The 19194-nt window shown below is 39.2% G+C and overlaps 1 protein-coding gene across 4 annotated transcripts in view; it reads right to left on the reverse strand.

Moving 5' to 3' along the window:
• Positions 1-19194, reverse strand: part of ptpro (protein tyrosine phosphatase receptor type O) — a 326955-nt gene that overhangs the window by 171852 nt on the left and 135909 nt on the right. For 3 of the 4 annotated variants that reach the window (XM_051920277.1, XM_028808094.2, XM_051920278.1), the window contains exon 3: positions 16318-16476. The exons of the other annotated variant lie outside the window; for it this stretch is intronic. In XM_051920277.1, the coding sequence (XP_051776237.1) occupies positions 16318-16476 (159 nt within the window). The remainder of the gene's footprint in view (positions 1-16317; positions 16477-19194) is intronic. 4 annotated transcript variants of the gene reach the window in all.

Here is a 19194-nt window from a genome sequence, read left to right on the forward strand (position 1 = left end):
GGCATGTATGTTTTGGAAATGTACACTGCTCTTACCATATAAGAATGAAATTTTTACTTACTGCTCTTGAGATTGGGAAATTACAGCATAAACTGGTGTCATGATAAATGACTTTAAGTTGGTGATCATCTCACTCTTATGAGTTTCTGCAGTTGCTGGATCTCATTGCCTTGAGGATGTCCAGTTACTTGAGTAGGATCAGTATTGGAAAACAGATTTCATGACTCCTTCAAACTTTACAGTAAAGATTTAAATGACTTTTTGTGCCACTAAAGTATTGTGAGCTCACCTCATTTTGACATCCAATTACCATGCTGCTTGACAGCATCTGTAACTTTACGAATCTTTTCCGGGCATGGTAAGTTCAGAAGCTGTTTCAGCTCATCTTTAGGCTTTTTTCATTCTATCATGGACTGACAAGCCTCTCCTCTGTCTTCATAGTCTAAAATACCTTCTTTTCCTTGTGGCTCCATTGTATGCATTGTACTTCCACCTGAATGTTCATTAGCTATCAACTCTTGTACACACAAGAACCTGCCACTATAAATAATTAGATCACAGCGAGTTATCCAGTACAATAACTATCTCTGGCAATATCCCACTACACAAATGGTAGTACTGGTATTACAAAGACTGGTAAACCAACACTGTCCAAGGCTTTCTAAGATTATGTAAATGAAGGCTACAACCGAAAAATGACTAGAAAATATAGGCAGTGTGATGGGCTTTAATGAACAATTTGTTGTAACAAATTAAACAAAATTGCTGCAATGCTGTCTCATCTTGTTGTACTCAGATGAAACCCTGTCTATTACGAAACAAGGGGAAAAAGAAATGCTAATTTAAATTAGAAAAAAAAATCATTTACTTTTAGATTTTGGCCATTCATTAAAGGTATTGAGAATCACAGCCAACCCATTTCAAAATTTACTTTCTTCCTTGCTTTCTAGATTTGCAGCTGTGTATGGCCTATTGATCTCTAAGTATGAATTTTAATGAAATCCTGAAATCAACAAAATTATTTACAAAAAAAGACAAAAAAGAAAATCATTAAAAAAATATATGATGCAAAGCTCTTGACCCTCATATCACTTTTTCTAGATAGTGATTGGCCACAGCTCTCCTCTCAGATGCTGAATTGTTTTGAAATTGTTGCGATGCAGCTTCAAGGCCAAGCTTTAGAATCACTGCCTGTGTGCGAAATACCCTTCGATCACTTAATGGGATTGACAGCAATGAAAGGCCTTGTGTCAGTCATCCTGATTCTCATTCTTACAAGGGCAACTTGGTCCGAGTTTTTAATTTAATTTTTTTTTCAGTTGAATAACTGTTTTCACTGAATACAGTTTAAATGTGATAACACATATTTACAACTAAAATGCAATAACTCAAATTTATTAAACCAAATATCTACATGCATAAACATAAAAAATATTTTAAAAACAAAGTAAAAACTGGATAACAATTATTAATATAAACAAGTTATGACATTCACACCTATTAAAAATTAAAACCAAGATATGGCCAGACAGAGGAAAGAAAAACAATAAACCTAACTTCCGGGTGTCCACTGTTACTTAACTGAAGAATATTGACTGCCAAGGTGAACAGGCCACCCGTCCCCTGCAGGGCATTCTACAATATCATAATTATATTATGCCAAGTACAACAAGAAGCAGAGTGAATGAATGCCTTTAAATCACAAAGCTCCTAGTATCCCTTTCCATGGGCAAGAATAGTAGCTTGTAAATGCAGCAGTGTCTCTAAGCACCAGGGCAGGGTACAGAGAAGTGAAACAGAATACTTGGATATGAGGGTCAGTAACAGTTCATAGTGATTGCCTGCCCTTTGCCCCTTATTTTGGAGAAAATCAACAGCTCTAACAAAATTAATGGATATTCTGTCTGGATTTCTAAACTGAGACCAAAAAGCATTTCTTATACAAGGAGGCAGTTCATTCCACAGCTTCCCTATCTTGTAGACAAACCACACAAAATACAGTATTTTTATTTAATCTGGTAACCTTTAGAAGACCAGCATTTTAAGATTATAATATTTTCTGGTAAGTAAAAATGGTTAAGCCATTTAAAACAATATACAGTAAGTTAAATCATCCATACACTCAATTGGAAGCCAGTGTAATGACGTAAGAACAGCAAGAATATGCTACAATTCCTGTTTCTACCAATGATCCTCGCAGCAGCATTTTGCATTAACTGAAAGCTACTAAACAAACAGAACAATCTAAACAGCTAGTGAATAAAGCATTTTAGAAGTAAATTCACAAACTGTCTTCTCTGTATCCTGCATACTAAGAAAACACCTTAATTGTCCTATATTTTAGCTGGAAAAGGCAACATATGGATAGTGCAGTTGTTATGACAGCCAGTATTTTATAAAATGTCCCAGGGTTTAGTACATTTTTTCTTGGAGACTTGATCATTTCTTCTATAGTTTTCATGATGGCTGAATGATTTGAGGAAAATATCTAATTGTGATTTTTCTGACAGATATTGTGATTGCGATTTTATTTGAGATATAATTTTATTATTATTGTAATGGCTGGAGCTGGAGGAAGAACAAACACCAAAATTAAAAAAAAACAAACATTGAGCAGTACTCTGGCAACTGCTGTTTGAAAAACAGAGCCATGAAAATCCCACACAGCTGCACCTATAAAGGGGAAGCAACACCACCACCGTCTTGTTTTCAGCCTACAACTGGCAACTAGATGCGTAGATTTAAACTGCCTGTTTGGCGCGAAAGCACAATCTTATCTCACATAGCACTTTTTAAATAAAGAACTTGTTGAGGTATTGATTGGATTTTTTTCTGTGGTAGTATAGAACTGGGCTTTCTGCTCTCATGGTGATGTAATATCTGTGTTAATAACAGAAATGTAAATAAAGTTTTTTTTTTTGAGCAAAGAGAAAAGTACTGCGTGTACGTGTTGTTTTTCCCATTATATTTATATTAAAGTATTTATATAAACCGGTTATCCCTTAACGTGTGATGGACATATCAACAGGTTATGGGCCCAGGACAGAATCAGGAAGCCGATGAAGCAAGCTTTGTTTTGACAGAGATGAGAAGATTTACGAACTATGGGTGATTAAATTCTTGGGACATCTGCAGCTGATGAATCTCAAAGAAACCACCTTGTCTGAGCCACTGGACAACGCAGATGAGGACAAGAACAAAATTAAGAATGAGGAAGCTTACTATGAGTTAAATGAATAAAGTTTATCTTTGATTATGAGAGATGCAGCTGAAGATGGTAGAAAAGCACTTAAAATACTGAGAGACTATCACGTGAGTAAAGGAAATCCCCAAATAATTAGTTATATACAGAACTAACATCTTTGTAAAACGCTGCAAAAGAGAGTGTGACGGACTATATCATATGTGCAGAAACGTCCATTACAGCACTGAAATATTAGAGAAATGTTAAGTGATGGACTGTTGATTGCAATAATTCCGAAAGGCAAGGTCAAACACTGCACGATAAAAATACTAACAACCAAAGTCAAACTTAGTATGAAAACTTAAAGCTAATTAGAAAGGGATTTCTCAAAATACACTGTTCATAATAAAGTTTATTGTGTTTTATTTCAACAATACAAATTTCCATACTGGATCGGACAAGACCTGGGTTAACAACGACCGCCACCAGTACTGATAGCCAACAGGGTGCTGGCACAAATTGGGATACTGTTGGCCGAAGAAGAAGGAGAAGAAGAGGGGGGAGACGTGCCCTGAGGCAGGAGGAGAGGAGGAAGATAAAGAGAATGGAACTGAGGGTAGGAACTTTGAATGTTGGCAGTATGACTGGTAAGGGGAGAGAGTTAGCAGATATGATGGAGAGAAGGAAGGTTGATATATTGAGCATGCAAGAGACTAAATGGAAAAGGAGTAAGGCCAGGTGGATCGGAGGTGGATTCAATTTGTTCTATCATGGTGTGGATGAGAGGAGAAATGGAGTAGGGGTTATTCTGAAGGAACAGTATGTCAAGAGTGTTCTTTAGGTGAAAAGAGTGTCAGACAGAGTGATGATTATGAAGCTGGAAATTGGAGGTGTGATGATGATTGTGGTTAGTGCACATGCCCCGCAAGTTGGGTGTGCGATGGAGGAGAAAGAAGATTTTTGGAGTGAGTTGGATGAAGTGATAAACAGTGTGCCCAAGGGACAGAAAGTGGTAATTGAAGCAGATTTCAATGGACATGGTGAAAGGAACAGAGGAGACAAGGAGGTGATGGGTAGGTATGGTGTCAAAGAGAGGAATGAAGAAAGTCAGATGATAGTGAATTTTGCCAAAAGGATGGACATGGCTGTGGTGAATATGTGTTTTAAGAAGAGGGAGGAACATAGGGTTACATACAAGAGTGGAGGAAGATGCACACATGTAGATTACATCCTATGCAGAAGAGTCAATCTGAAAGAGATTGAAGACTGCAAAGTGGTGGCAGGGGAAAGTGTAATTAAGCAGCATAGGATGGTGGTCTGAAGGATGACGTTGAAGATCAAGAAGAGGAAGAGAGTGAAGGCAGAGCCAAGGATCAAATGGTGGAAGTTGAAAAAGGAAGACTGCAAGGTTGAGTTTAGAGAGAAGGTGAGACAGGCGCTGGGTAGTAGTGAAGAGTTACCAGACAATTGGGAAACTACAGCAGATGTAGTAAGGGTGACAGCACAAAGGGTGCTTGGCATGACATCTGGAGAGAGGAAGGAGGAAAAGGAAACCTGGTGGTGGAATGGGGAAGCACAGGAGAGTATACAGAGGAAGAGGATGGTAAAGAAGAAGTGGGATAGTCAGAGAGATGCAGAAAATAGACAAGAGTACAAGGAGATAAGGCGCAAGGTGAAGAGAGAGGTGGTGAAGGCTAAAGAAAAGTTGTATAATGAGTTGTATGAAAGGTTGGACACTAATAAGGGAGAAATGTACCTGTACCGATTGGCAAGACAGAAGGACTGATCTGGGAAAGATGTGCAGCAGGTTAAGGTAATAAAGGATAAAGATGGAAATGTAATCACAAGCGAGAAGAGTGTGTTGAACAGATGGAAAGAGTACTCTGGGAGGTTGATGAATGAAGAGAACGAGAGGGAGAAGAGATTGGATGATGTGGAGATAGTGAATCAGGAAGTGCAGTGGATTATCAAGAAGGAAGTAAGGACAGTTATGAAGAGGATGAAAAATGGAAAGGCCGTTGGTCCGGATGATACACCTGTGGAAGCATGGAGGGGTTTAGAAGAGATGGCAGTGGAGTTTTTAACCAGATTGTTTAATGGAATATTGGAAAGTGAGAGGATGCCTGAGGAGTGGAGAAGAAGTGTATTGTTGCCGATACTTAAGAATTAGGGGGATGTGCAGGACTGTAGTAACTACAGGGGGATAAAATTGATGAGCCACAGCATGAAGTTATGGGAAAGAGTAGTGGAAGCTACGTTAAGAAGTGAGGTGATGATTAGTGAGCAGCAGTATGGTTTCATGCCAAGAAAGAGTACCACAGATGCGATGTTTGCTCTGAGGATGTTGATGGAGAAGTATAGAGAAGGCCAGAAGGAGGTGCATTGTGTCTTTGTGGACTTGGAGAAAGCATATGACAGGGTGCCTTGAGAGGACTTGTGGTATTGTATGAAGAAGTCAGGAGTGGCAGAGAAGTACATAACAGTTGTACAGGATATGTACGAGGGAAGTGTGACAGTGGTGAGGTCTGCGGTAGGAGTGATGGATGCATTCAGTGTGGAGGTGGGATTACATCAGGGATTAGCTCTGAGCCCTTTCTTATTTGCAATGGTGATGGACAGGTTGGCAGTCAAGATTAGACAGGAGTCCCTGTGGACTATGATATTTGCTGACAACATTGTAATCTGTAGCGATTGTAGGAAGCAGGTTGAGGAGACCCTGGAGAGGTGGAGATATGCTCTAGAGAGGAGAGAAATGAAGGTCAGTAGGAACAAGACAGAATACATGTGTGTAAATGGATGTTTTTCAAATGTTGACAAGCAATAAGCAAAAGGAATCAATGAAAACCACAGACAACAAAAACAGCAAAAAAAAAAAAAAACAGTACGAGGAAAGTTCGAAGAAAGATTTTTTACAATGTTTCTGTTTGGGGATCGTTGTGCACAAGTGCACAACTGAGCTGCGACTACAGATCTAACTGCTCTGTGGATGATTCGTTCAAGCATTTCAAGGTCACTTCGTTGTAATGAAAGCATCTGTTGAATGTACTTCATAGTAACGTGATTTCTACAGACTCATGTCATATGGGGAAACTGTCGGGACCATAAAAATACTTTGTTGTAATAGTCTCTCACCTCAGTCTCTCTCCTCTCTCTGCACCGCTGCAAAGCCCTGCCCGCCAAGCGTTCTGAAAAGTCTGAGTGAGTCGCCGTTGCCGGCAGTTCTCTCGCGGCCCGGCTGTCAGATGGCTGCGGACCGGTAGTGGGCCGCGGACTGGGGGTTGGGGACCCCTGGTCTACAGGACAGTAGTGAGACCAGCTATGTTATATGGGTTGGAGATGGTGGCACTGACCAGAATGCAGGGGGCAGAGCTGGAGGTAGCAGAGTTAAAGATGTTAAGATTTGCACTGGGTGTGATGAGGATGGATAGGATTAGAAATGAGTACATTAGAGGGTCGGCTCAGGTTGGACAATTGGGAGACAAAGTCAGAGAGGCGAGATTGCGTTGGTTTTGGACATGTGCAGAGGAGAGATGCTGAGTATATTGGGAGAAGGATGCTAAGGAAAGAGCTGCCAGGGAAGAGGAAAAGAGGAAGGCCTAAGCGAAGGGTTTATGGATGTGGTGAGAAGAGGACATGCAGGTGATGGGTGTAACAGAACAAGATACAGAGGACAAAAAGATATGGAAGAAGATGATCCGCTGTGGCAACCCATAATGGGAACAGCCAATAGAAGAAGAAGAAGAAGAATGTAAATAAAACCTTTTTCTTTGAACGAATGACTGTGGTGCTGCAGTTGTGTCTGGAGTTTGGAGCTCATTGATGCCCCCTAGAGGTCACACACCTTATGCTAGAATTTCTCTAACTACATGTAAATTAAATTTTATCATATCCATTTGTGCATGTTCATGCACCCAGCTCTTTAATGTGGAAGGCCTGAGAAAGGTTTTTAAGCCCATCAGTCCTTCCTGCTATTTACTGAACCCACTTGACTAGTGTCAGAATCCGATGGGAACCAGTACCTTTCTTGTTAAGTGGGAACAAGCCAGGAACTTATGCCTCTGGCAATCTTTTTCAGAGACTTGTTACCATTTCTTGATCCGGCACAACGGCTGCTATGAGGAAGTGTATGACGCACTCCTTGTGCCTGAAATGAATTGCTGAAACAATGTAATACAAAAGTAAATCATGATTTGCGTCTGTTAATTAAAATAGGTTCAGTATTTAACAATCCTGTAAATATATTTTATATACTGTGGGCTACAATGAAATATGTTAGCATGACTTGGTGAAATGAAGCAGAAACTGGGGCAAAACTAAAGAATAAAAAGTCCACACCCAATAAGTGATATAGCAGGCTGTAAAACTGGATGTAATTTACAGCAATTTCTCTTGATACAAAAATTATAAATCCAGATATTTAAAACCAAATCCATAAGCACTTACATACAATTAATGACCTTGTGAACTGGAGTATTGCATTAATGATAATTGAATGGAGAGGTGCAGTAGCTGGTCTACGGCTAATAAAACAAGCAATACATTAACTTTGGGCTTGTGCACATGATGACATAACAGCAGATATCTTTGGATCAAAGACATTTCTGCAAACATAAAAAACCTGACAAACAACAGGACCATTTAGTCCATCAAGCTTGTTTGCCTGAATAGGAGACATTCACAATGAGAGTTTTTGCCTCTATATTGTTCTTAATAGGGTGTATTATTATTCAAACTTGTTGAAATGATTTTGACATTTTCTTTATTTAGGATCTGCCAAAGACATGATGATTACAATTGTAAAGGTCAACTGTAACAAAATGTATCTATATATATAATTCTCTAAGCAGCCGCCAGGGCGGCACGACACCCATGAAAGCACGCAGGAAGGAGCCATATATAGATTCTCTAAGCCGCCGCCAGAGCGGGCAAGACACCTATGAAAGCACACAGGAAGGAGCCATGCCCACCAACTCTAAGACCATTGGATACGACGAAAACTCGCACAGCCACGCCCACCAACTCAGAAGCGACGCTTCGGAAAACATGCCATCATTTCTGTTTGTCTGTGCCACACTCCACATGCATCTCTGAGCCACATTGACTTTTCATTAGTCAACCTCAGTGGAACCTTGGTTCACACACAGGCAGCGCCAGAGAGAGACAGAGGCACATACACAGGCAGCGCGAGAGAGAGAGCCGCGCACACACACAGGCAGCGCCAGAGAGAGACAGAGGCACACACACAGGCAGCGCGAGAGAGAGAGGCGCGCACACACACAGGCAGCGCCAGAGAGAGACAGAGGCACACACACAGGCAGCGCGAGAGAGAGAGCCGCGCACACACACAGGCAGTGCCAGAGAGAGACAGAGGCACACACAGGCAGCGCGAGAGAGAGAGCCGCGCACACACACAGGCAGCGCCACAGAGAGACAGACGCACACACACAGGCAGCGCGAGAGAGAGCTGCGCAATCCTTTAAAACTGAGGTTAAAACACAATGAAGGAAGCAGTCTTTAAAAACCAATAAGCCCTGTGCCTCTTTTTCATTAGCTTCCCACCTGCTTCACCGATGCAGGCCCTGCAACAGTCGAGATGCTCTCTCAGCAGCTGACCTTCTCTGTGCCTGACTCCACTACTGTCAGTCACCTGATTAAAAATGGCCTTTTGAAGGGGAGGTATGGACCCGCTATACCACAGGAACACATTGCCTTCGAGCCTGCTCTCGCTCACTGTAACGTACCGGCTTTCTCTCTCTCCTCACTCGCGCACACTGCACAGGGGGAGAAATGCCCACAGCACGGCTCCACCCGGAAACTGTTTCAGCCACACTTCCACACCCCTCGCTACGCTGTGAGTGCGATGATTATTTATTTAAAAATGGCCTTTTGAAGGGGAGCTGTGGACCCGCTATACCACAGGATCACCTGTGACATTGCCTTCACATTGTTTTTCTTTTATTTAGGATCCTGTCGAGCAGATCAGACACCCAGGCAAACAACACTGAATAATCAATAGCTACAACCACTTTGCCCCGCCCCAACTCCTCACCTGAGTCGGTTTCGTCTCTGTTCAGCAGTGTTTCCCAAACTCGGTCCTGGTGAACCCATGTGGAGGCAGGGTTTTGTTCCAACCAGATTCCTAATCATTAATACCGGTGAAACTCATCAGGGATAAGTCAGTTTTTCAAACGCAGCCGTGTAGCAGATTAGTCTAGCAGGATGTAATAATCCGAGATGAATGTGCGCCCCCGCGCTGAGTTAAAAGCCAATGTATATGAGTCTAGAAAACATGATCAGCAAGTCTTTGATAGGCTGCAGCAAAATGATGAAAGAAAGGGTGCATTTTTTTTTTCACAAGCTGGGTGGGTGGGTGTGTGTTAGTTAATTAGTTACTCAAAGGATTTCAAGATTTATGATGCACAAGCGGTAACACTGCAAAGCAGCCCAAACCAGAAAAGGCGGCTGGCAAAAAGTGGCCGACAAATTAAACGCGTGTGCATTGTACTTACTGAAAGCAGCGTTACGGATTATGCAAATGTTCATGTTTTTCCCTCTGCTTAAAAAACATTTAAAAAGCGGCGCGGCTTGGTATGCAGCGTTTAAAACAGTTTGTTTGTCGTGGATAATTTGCCTTTTACTATTACATGAAGACAATTTCCTGTTAATACTTCGTTACATGGATATAGCGGTGTTCTCAGTATTCAAAGCACTATCCACACAGGGAGGAACCGGGAAATGAAACCACAATCTTCCACAGTCTCCTTACTGCAAAGCAGCAGCACTACTACAGAGCCACAAGGCAGTTAAAGAATACACCGGGCTCGATTTTCTTATCACTTCTGTTTACAGAGATCGGATCGTAGCGTGCATTATTGCAATGTTACTTTTCTTAGTGGCTTATTACATTACGGATGTTTCACATGTTAATTTTTTTCCCTGTGCTTAAAAGACATTAAAAAAGTGTTTCTCAACTGTAAGTCCGGAACAACTCAGTACGCAAGCTATATTAAGCGTCAACAACGAAGACTCGCTACACCTTAATGAACAAGTGCTGAAACTTATCCCTACCGATGAAGTAACTTTCACCAGCGTGGCCTCCATCGTCACAGACGATCCCGCTTTCAGTCACGGACAATTGTATGTTGCTCTCTCCAGAGGTCCATCTTTTCATTCACTCACAGTGGTATCCACAAACCCACCCCCATTTGAACAACTGTGTCGTTCAGGAAGTGTTCACCCATCAATACATAATTATGCGGCGGTTAAACAGTACAATTAGTTGGTTTGTTCACACTATATTGTGTGAGACAGCTTTAATAAATTGTGCTTTAATGAAATACTTCGGTGGAACCTCGGTTCACGACCATAATTCGTTCCAAAACTCGTAAACCAATTTGGTCATGAACCGAAGTAATTTCCCCCATAGGATTGTATGTAAATACAATTAATCCGTTCCAGACCATACGAACTGTATGTAAATATATATTTTTCTTTAAGTTTTTAAGCACAAATATAGTTAATCAAACCATAGAATGAACAGCGTAATAGTAAACTAAATGTAAAAACATTGAATAACACTGAGAAAACCTTGAACAACAGAGAAAACTAACACTGCAATAGTTCGCGCTATAGCGCTACCAACCGCTGGCTAAAAACACTTTTTTTTAATGAGTTTTAAGCACAGGGAAAAAAATTAACATTTGAAAAAATGAAATTTAATAAACCACCAAGAAAAGTAACATTGCAACAATGCATGCTACGAACCGATCGCTGTAAACAAAAGTGAAAACAAAATCAAGCCCAGTGCATTCTTTAACTGTCTTCTCTACCTTATGCGTCCAGCTCTCTCTCGCGCTGCCTGTGTGTGTGTGTGTCTCTCTCTCGAGCTGCCTGTGTGTGTGTGTGTCTCTCTCGCGCTGTTTGTGTGTGTGTGTCTCTCTCTCTCTCGCGCTGCCCTGTGTGTGTGTGTCTCTCTCGCGCTGCCTGTGTGTGTGTGTGTGTGTGTCTCTCTCTCTCGCGCGCTGCCTGTGTGTGTGTCTCTCTCTCTCGCGCGCTGCCTGTGTGTGTGTGTGTCCGTCTGTCTGTCTCTCTCACGCGTGCGCCTGTGTGTGTCTCTCTCTCTCTCGCGCCTGTGTGTGTGTGTGTCTCTCGTGTGTGTGTCGCGTTCTCTCGCTCTCTCTCTCTTGCTCGCTGCACAGGAAATGCACAGGGAGAGACTGAACACGTACAAACCGAAAGGGAAACTGGCTTGTTCCTATACCGAGTGTGTGGTCGTGAACAGATACAAAAGTTTGGCAAACTTTTTGGTCGTAAACCGATTTGTACGTGTTCTGAGACATTGGTGAACCGAGGTTCCACTGTACTTGGAAATATCTCAGTGATTAATTTACAAAGTTTCAGTTTAATTCAGCCTTTAGCTACATTTTAATGGATAACTTAGAGTACACATGATACATGGGCAAAGATACAGAAGACACAGCCTAGCAGACATACTTTATATTTCCATGATTTAAATATGGGCAAGATAATGAGGCAATAGTTGTGCTGAAACTTCACACATTGAAAGTCCAAGGTTCAAATGCCAAACAGAGCCCTGCCTGTGTGGAGTCTGCAAGTTCTCTGAATACCTGTTTAGGTTATTATTTAGGCATCTGTTTATTTTCCCCTTCTCACAAAGCCATACAGATTTTACTAATTGGCAGCTCCAAACTGAATCGACATATACTTGTGCACTTTGCACCTACCCAATGTATCTGGGTCACCTACCATCTTTCTATGACTCTGAGCTTGATTAGAGGGTTATAAAATACATAGATGGAAAGATAAGCTGTTATAGTTTTATGAATGTTTAACAAGGCTATGTTAGTTTCTTTTTTCAATTAGTTTTATTTTGATATTTTCACATGTCAATTCATTTACTGTTTAGTTTTATTAACCTTTGACCATTTTACTTTTTAGTATTGTTGACTTATATTCATTAATTTTTATTTTGAGCAGAGTCATTTCAGTTTGGTTTTCATTTAAGCTTGAAAAATAGCCATTCAATAAAAACTACAAAATGCCTGCCATGTATACAAAACACAAGGCACTGTGAGCCTCTTTGTGTTCCAGCTATCTATAAAGAGTTATCTTTAAAACATTTTACAAAACATGCCCCACTTGCATTGCAGCAAGAGTTCATCAGCAGCTTTTTTTATATTGGCAATAATAATGAATTTTAAATTTTGGATAAAGGCACACTGCTAGACATTCCTGAATTGTACATACACACACTCTTTTGATTTTTGTGCTTAATTGGCCAGAGAGAACATCCTATATATGCAAAGTTAAACTTTGTTGAATAATGTAACCTGTTATTTTGCAATCTTAAGTAAGTTTGCATTTTTGAAGCACTGTTCTCAACTTCTTTATAGACATTCTTGTTATCTGGGAGCCATAGTGGACTCAGTATTATCAAAATCCAGACTGTGTACAGAAGCTATTAAGAAGCATAAGAGGATGTTGGGTCATATAGAACAATGTGTAGAGTACAAGTCCAAGGAGGTTATTCTTAAGATATCTTAGAGGTCTCAACTGAAGTACTGTGTGCAGATTTCAAGGCTACTAAAATGACATGAAAGCACTAAAAAAAAGGCCAGAAAATTTCAGGACTGTGAGGTATGAGCTGTGAGGAAAGATTACAGTTTTTTTTTTTTTTTTTATGAAATGAATAAGTACAGTGGATCCAGGCTGTTACTTGATAATGAGTTGTTCAACAAGAACACGAGAATACAGATGGAAACTTGTTAACAGAAAATGTTGCAAAATTGTTAGAAGCTGTTTTTCACACAGAGAACCACAGATGCATGGAATAAATTAACAAGTAATATGATAGTAGGACTTTGGGGACTTTGAAAATACAACCTGATGGTATTTTGGAGAAATTAGATGGATAGGATTTGTGAGCTTTGCTGTACTGAATGGCCTGTTCTTGTCATTTTTTTAATATTATAATATTCTAATTTTTATTATTGACAATAAACTTAATTTTTATTTATTTTTTTAATTTCCCATTGCCTAATCTCTTACAGACTAATGATTTCCATCACAAAGGACAGTAGTTCATCCATCCATCCATCCATTAATTTTCTTAACCCACTTATCCAGTGAAGGTGGAGCCTATCCCACAAAACATAGGGCACAAGGCACAAACAATCCCTAGGCAGAGAAACACCAGTCCATCACAGGGTAAATGCACATACACACATTAGGGCCATTTTTAACAATGCCAACCCACTTAACCTGCATGTCACTGGACTATGAGAGGAAACCGCAGCTCCTGGACGAAACTCATGTAGACATGGGGAGAACATACCAACACCATACAGGGTGAGCTTAGGACATGTTGCAAGACAGCAGTGCTACCACACTAACACACATTAATAAAGACATTTTCATTTATTGAAAACATGGTCTAGGAAAATACTTTTTCACTAAAAATATTGCCATATAGCATTTCATATAATGCCACATAGATCAAGATACTACAATTAATCAGCTGTACGTTACCCAACCATGCAAAAGTGAATACATTTCAAGCTATGTCATTTGCACGTGCAGTTAGTTATATACACATTTATTGTAGGAAAAGATCTGAGATCTTAGACACAACATATGCCAGCTATAAATATCAGTACTAGATTCAATAATTTCTTCACATTTCTTAATTGAATGAAAAGTAAAAAAAAAAAACAAACAAACAGCAATTTAATAATAATAATAATAAGTTTCATTTATAGAGCACCTTTCACAAACCCAAGGTCACTTTACATACAGAGTAAAAAAAAAATTCCTGTCAAAGTGCCCTGACTGTTCTAAAGGCTCAGAAACTAATTTGTAAAGTAACTAACCATGCTGAAGTACCACCCTACCCACAGGACATCTACCTCCGCCTTTGATCTTACAAGCCTACAAGCAGTACAAGCAGCCATAATTACAGGTCATTTTTTTCTAGTTCTTTGTGTTTCTTTCTATTTGCTGCCCTCTTCTGGGTCACAATATGCTCTTTAAAATATCTATTATCTTATTATTTGAACAGTTAACTCATTATAATTTCAAACAACATTATTTGGAATCCTAAAAATACTGCTATACTGCTATAACATTATGGGTTTTCATTTGAAGCAGTCACAATATCATCTTTAATAAAGCTTTTCCAAATTTTTTGACAGTAAGAAGGTTATTTGTTTTCTAGATAGATAGATAGATAGATAGATAGATAGATAGATAGATAGATAGATAGATAGATAGATAGATAGATAGATAGATAGATAGATAGATAGATAGATAGATAGATAGATAGATAGATAGATAGATACTTTATTAAACCCAAGGGGAAATTCACAATTATCTCATGTTGTTCAAAGAAACTGTTCTGTATATGTTTTTATTGGTAAAGGTGATACTTCCAAGTAATAGGCTGTTCAGTCAGGTATGGCATATCATATGCAGTCACTGCTGTTTATACAAGATAGGCAGTCAGGGACTATTGCATTCTGTGTGCACTATACATCTGTTCAAACCTGTGGAATTCATTTTATGCCAAACTGGAAAGACCATGGCCACTATATGACCAGCTCTTCCTAGGGAATTTCCAAATACCGTTCTTGTCTATTATAACATATATAATTCCTCTAACATGTCTTGGTTCTGCCCAAAGGTGTTTTCACAGTGCAACATACCTGCTAAACTCATTGTGGGAGGGAGTTTGGGGTCATCTTGACCATATGTCCAAGCTACCTGAACTGGTACGTCTAAATTATGGAGAAGAAGCAGTTTTATTTTAAAATAATTCTGCACTGCCAAGTTCCTAGCCTAATCACAGGATGTGATGCTTACTTCTGTAGATGAAGTCTTGCTTGTTTGGTCAGCACACTGACTTTGTGACCAAACATAAAATGAGGATGTCAACTGACCAGTAAATGATAAATTACATTTTAATTTCATTTGAAAACGGTTGTTGCTTCACTGATTTATTGTTCAATCATGAATAAGACGCCAAAATTATTTAACATCAACTGATTATTCTTTATCTGCAGGGAGTAAGCAGCTCTTTTCTGGAAAAGGTCCAAATTGGTGGAGCCCATTCTCATCCCAAACACATCACTCTTAGCTGCAACCCACTCCAGTGTACACCAGAAATCACAATCCTATAAAGTAAAGAGTAAAATACCATGCATAAACAACAGAGATGCAACACTTCATAATGTTGAAACTTCAATAATGCCTTATTATTGCGCCCATCCTCAGAGGAGTCCCACACCTCTACTGAACACCATACAGACACCTAACGGCATACAGCAGGGGATCCCAAAACATTATATTTTGTACTAACTTCAACAAGATCCCACTGGTTGATGGATATTAGTCTCTCTGAAGTTCAGAAAGAATATGTAGAAAAGACTGACAAACTTCCAAGATCCTTCAAATATTTGTACAAAGACAAAGAGTTGCACTTTTAGTTGTTGCATAGATTTTTACAGACTTGAGGTTTAACTACCTGATTGGGTCTCCATTCCAATATACTAGCATAGGTTTTACCAGAGAGGATGTGAGAGAGGATGAGAACTGTGATGTTCTCATCCTCAAATAAGTACAACTGAACAACACTTTCTTAGCCCCATTTCAAAAAATAGGGCCCAGCACACCTGTCTGCCAGTTTTGACTCACTTTTCACAAGTTCCTTGCAAAAAAAAAAAATAATAAGGAGAGACACCTAAAGAGTGCTGTTGTTTATAGAAACATACATATTGTGTAGGCAGCTACTCTGGTCAGTCATATTGCTGCTACCATAAACAATAAACAACTCTTCTTTGCAAGGTAGCAGGAAGGAAGGATACTAGAAATTTATGTAAATGCTAAAAAGGAGGCATTAATGCATGTAGAAAATATATAAACAAGCATTTTTTTCCACATTCTACAACATAAACTGAATATCCCAAAATAAAATGTTTCTTAGTTTCTTTCAAGTAAAGCACCTTGTTTTGGGTGGGGGCTTTAGAATAGGAAAAACAAGAGTCCAGAAGCAACAATAGGTTTTGATTAAACAGCCAAAATAAACTCTACATATCAAAAAGTTCAAAAGCATGGCTTACCTTTGTACAAGATAGAACGTGGTTCTGTGCTTTCCAAGTAGCTAATATTCACACGAGTAAACAGATTGTACTTTTCTGGGTATTTAATCTCAAAGATGACTCCTGTTTCAGGGGAAGGCTTATAGTCATGTATAGAAACCCAGTTCACAGGAAGGGGTTCTAAGAGAAAAAACGTATAATGATTAGTGGCAGAATTAATGCTCAAATATTTTAACCACTAACCCCAAGTGGGTCTACTATCCTAAACTACTTTCATTAGACATTTGGCCATTCAGTACTATACTTTTCATGGTTTAAACAACCACACAAATGAAGCAGAGTTTCACTTCAAACTCCCACCAGAAGCAGGAATAAAGAACAACAGTAGGAAATGCATTGGACAGATGGCAGAGCTTAAACTGCATCTAAAAGAAAGCCAATGAAAGAAAAGTATGAATTAGCCTGTCTATAAACCTACCATTGAATCTGGTAGTTGTGATGGTTTTGATCCTTGATTCTTCAATTGGGATAATAAAATAAGTACAACAATTAATGACTAGTGCCCTCTGGCCTTCATTTTGCCATGCACTCCTCTTAAAACTGAGGCTTAATCACATATGTAAACTACAGCTTTTATTAACTTGAGTAGTCTCAATCTGCTGTTAACTGTACTTTGAAGAAGGGCTTCTGATTCATTACAACTTTACTGCTATACCTTATTTAGAATACCAAAAGACACATTTAAATGCATAAAGTACATCCTGAAATGTAGTTCTTCTCCATGCTTCCAGTATGAGAGGGATGTACAAACACGCATCTGGCTCTATAATCGCTTTAAGCTTTATCTGGACCAACAGCTATAGACTAGCTAACTTGAGACAATAAACTAATAATCTGGACCAATTGGACCATTATCTGGACCAACAGCTATAGACTAGCTAAAACGAGACAATAAACTAATAAAACATCTTGCTGTCTTTATTTATATTTCCACTATTCAGCTTATTTCAGATATTGTAGATATGGTATAAATCCATGGACGTCTTTTTTTTTTGGTTTATCAGACAAACATTTGGAAAAGTAGAAGAATTTTGGCAACAACAGGCCATTCAGCTAAACAAATCTTTCCAATCATGTTCACATAATTACATTGAGATGATTGTTTAAAGTCTCTAACATATCACTTTACAACACTATTTGGTAATGTATTCCATGTCTTTATGATTGACAAACAACTTTCTAACGTTTATATGAAGCCTTCTTTAACAGGTTTCATCTGTGTCTCTGTGTTCTTGATGAATAATAAATATCTGACATCTAATATACTAATTTGCTTCATAATTTAAAAAAACTCAGCTGTGTTCCCTTAAACTGAAAAGACTCATCTCTTTAAATCTTTCTTCATAGCTGTAGGACTTTGATCATTAATAAATCAATAAGACATCCACTGAGGAGGGTGCAATAATAATGTGGGATTTAAAAAAGATACTTTAAACTTGGTTAATTAATAATGTTTTGCCTTTGGCAATACAGGTAATTAACCCAATAATTCAGCAAGGCTTCTACTATATTTACCTTACCTTTCTCTTTTGTAGAAGGTGGGTCTCCAGGCCTTTAGCCTTATATCAAGGTAACTGAAGCACACTCCGTTTTAAGAAACAGAATAATAAAATGTATTGATAAACACAAGGACTATTGAAGTATGATAAATGCATACTGTATATAAGACATATACGACTGAAAGCAGACACACTCAACAGACAAACATATAACATAGAGAGGGTGGATATTTACTGGTATTCAGAGTTCTGGCACAGATAAATAGTTTTACGATACCAAGTCGTTATATGTAGAAGATGTCTGATGTTGTGTGGAGTTTTCACTTTGTCGCTGCTCCGGGATCAAGTGGAAGATTCTTCGTGAGTTGTTGAAGTGCTGCTGCATGATCCTTGTCAGTGCTATGCAGCAGCTCCCTTAGCTTTCCTTCTGCTGTCTTTTTTCCACTTCATAGGGAAAAGTCATTACTCATTCCGGCCGAAGTGTTTAGATGATGAAGTACCCTTCTAGAAGTTGTGGCTTCTCAGCCTTGTCAGACTACTAACACACTGCTTTGTCTTGATAGAATGGGTCTCAGCTTATTGTATGCAAAGATAAGAGTTTGTTGAATTCACCTCTCCAAGGAACAGCGGCTCATAAACTATCAAAGAAGTAATTTTGGAGAATGTGCACAGTGTCCCTGGGAAGAGTCCCAGAGTTGTCTAGAATTTCCTAAAGAATTTCAGTGAGCTGTTCAATTCGCAGTTCTCCAAGCTTCTTTTTGCTTCACCACATTCTCTGCCATTCCTTGCTTCTTCTGTCTTACTTTTAGAGATGGGCTGCATGCAGTTTTAAAGGAAGGTTGAACTTTGAAATAAAGTCACCTCCAGTTACAAAATAAGTTACTTTGAATAGGTGGGTTCTCCTGTCCATCTTAATTGTCATCTCTTGAATGATATGTCTTTGTCCTTACTTGAGCCAATTTCACATCTTCTGGATCAAGAGGTCTTATAGAGGGTCCTCTGATTTACACCTTTGTTATCAAAAGAAGTACAAGCAGATCCTGGTAAATGATGGAGTTCGATCACTCGATCACTTAGTTTGGAATGCAAGTGGGGTAAGGCACAGCTGGATAACTGCATCCTTGTTAAATCTGCTTTCTTAACAGGCCTAGGGTGCCACAAAACTCTTGCATATTGGGCAATACCCACTTTTACCTACATAGTTTATACCCCGCAGTCATGGAATCAGTCTGTAGTAGTTTGGGGACCTTCAAAACTTGTCTGGATATTCTTGCAAAAGTTAACTAAAATTGACAAGCTATATTTCTATCAGTATGCCCATGTTCCTGTTGTGGAATTA

This window comes from Erpetoichthys calabaricus, chromosome 1 (assembly GCF_900747795.2).
Source record: "Erpetoichthys calabaricus chromosome 1, fErpCal1.3, whole genome shotgun sequence".
NCBI lineage: Eukaryota > Metazoa > Chordata > Cladistia > Polypteriformes > Polypteridae > Erpetoichthys > Erpetoichthys calabaricus.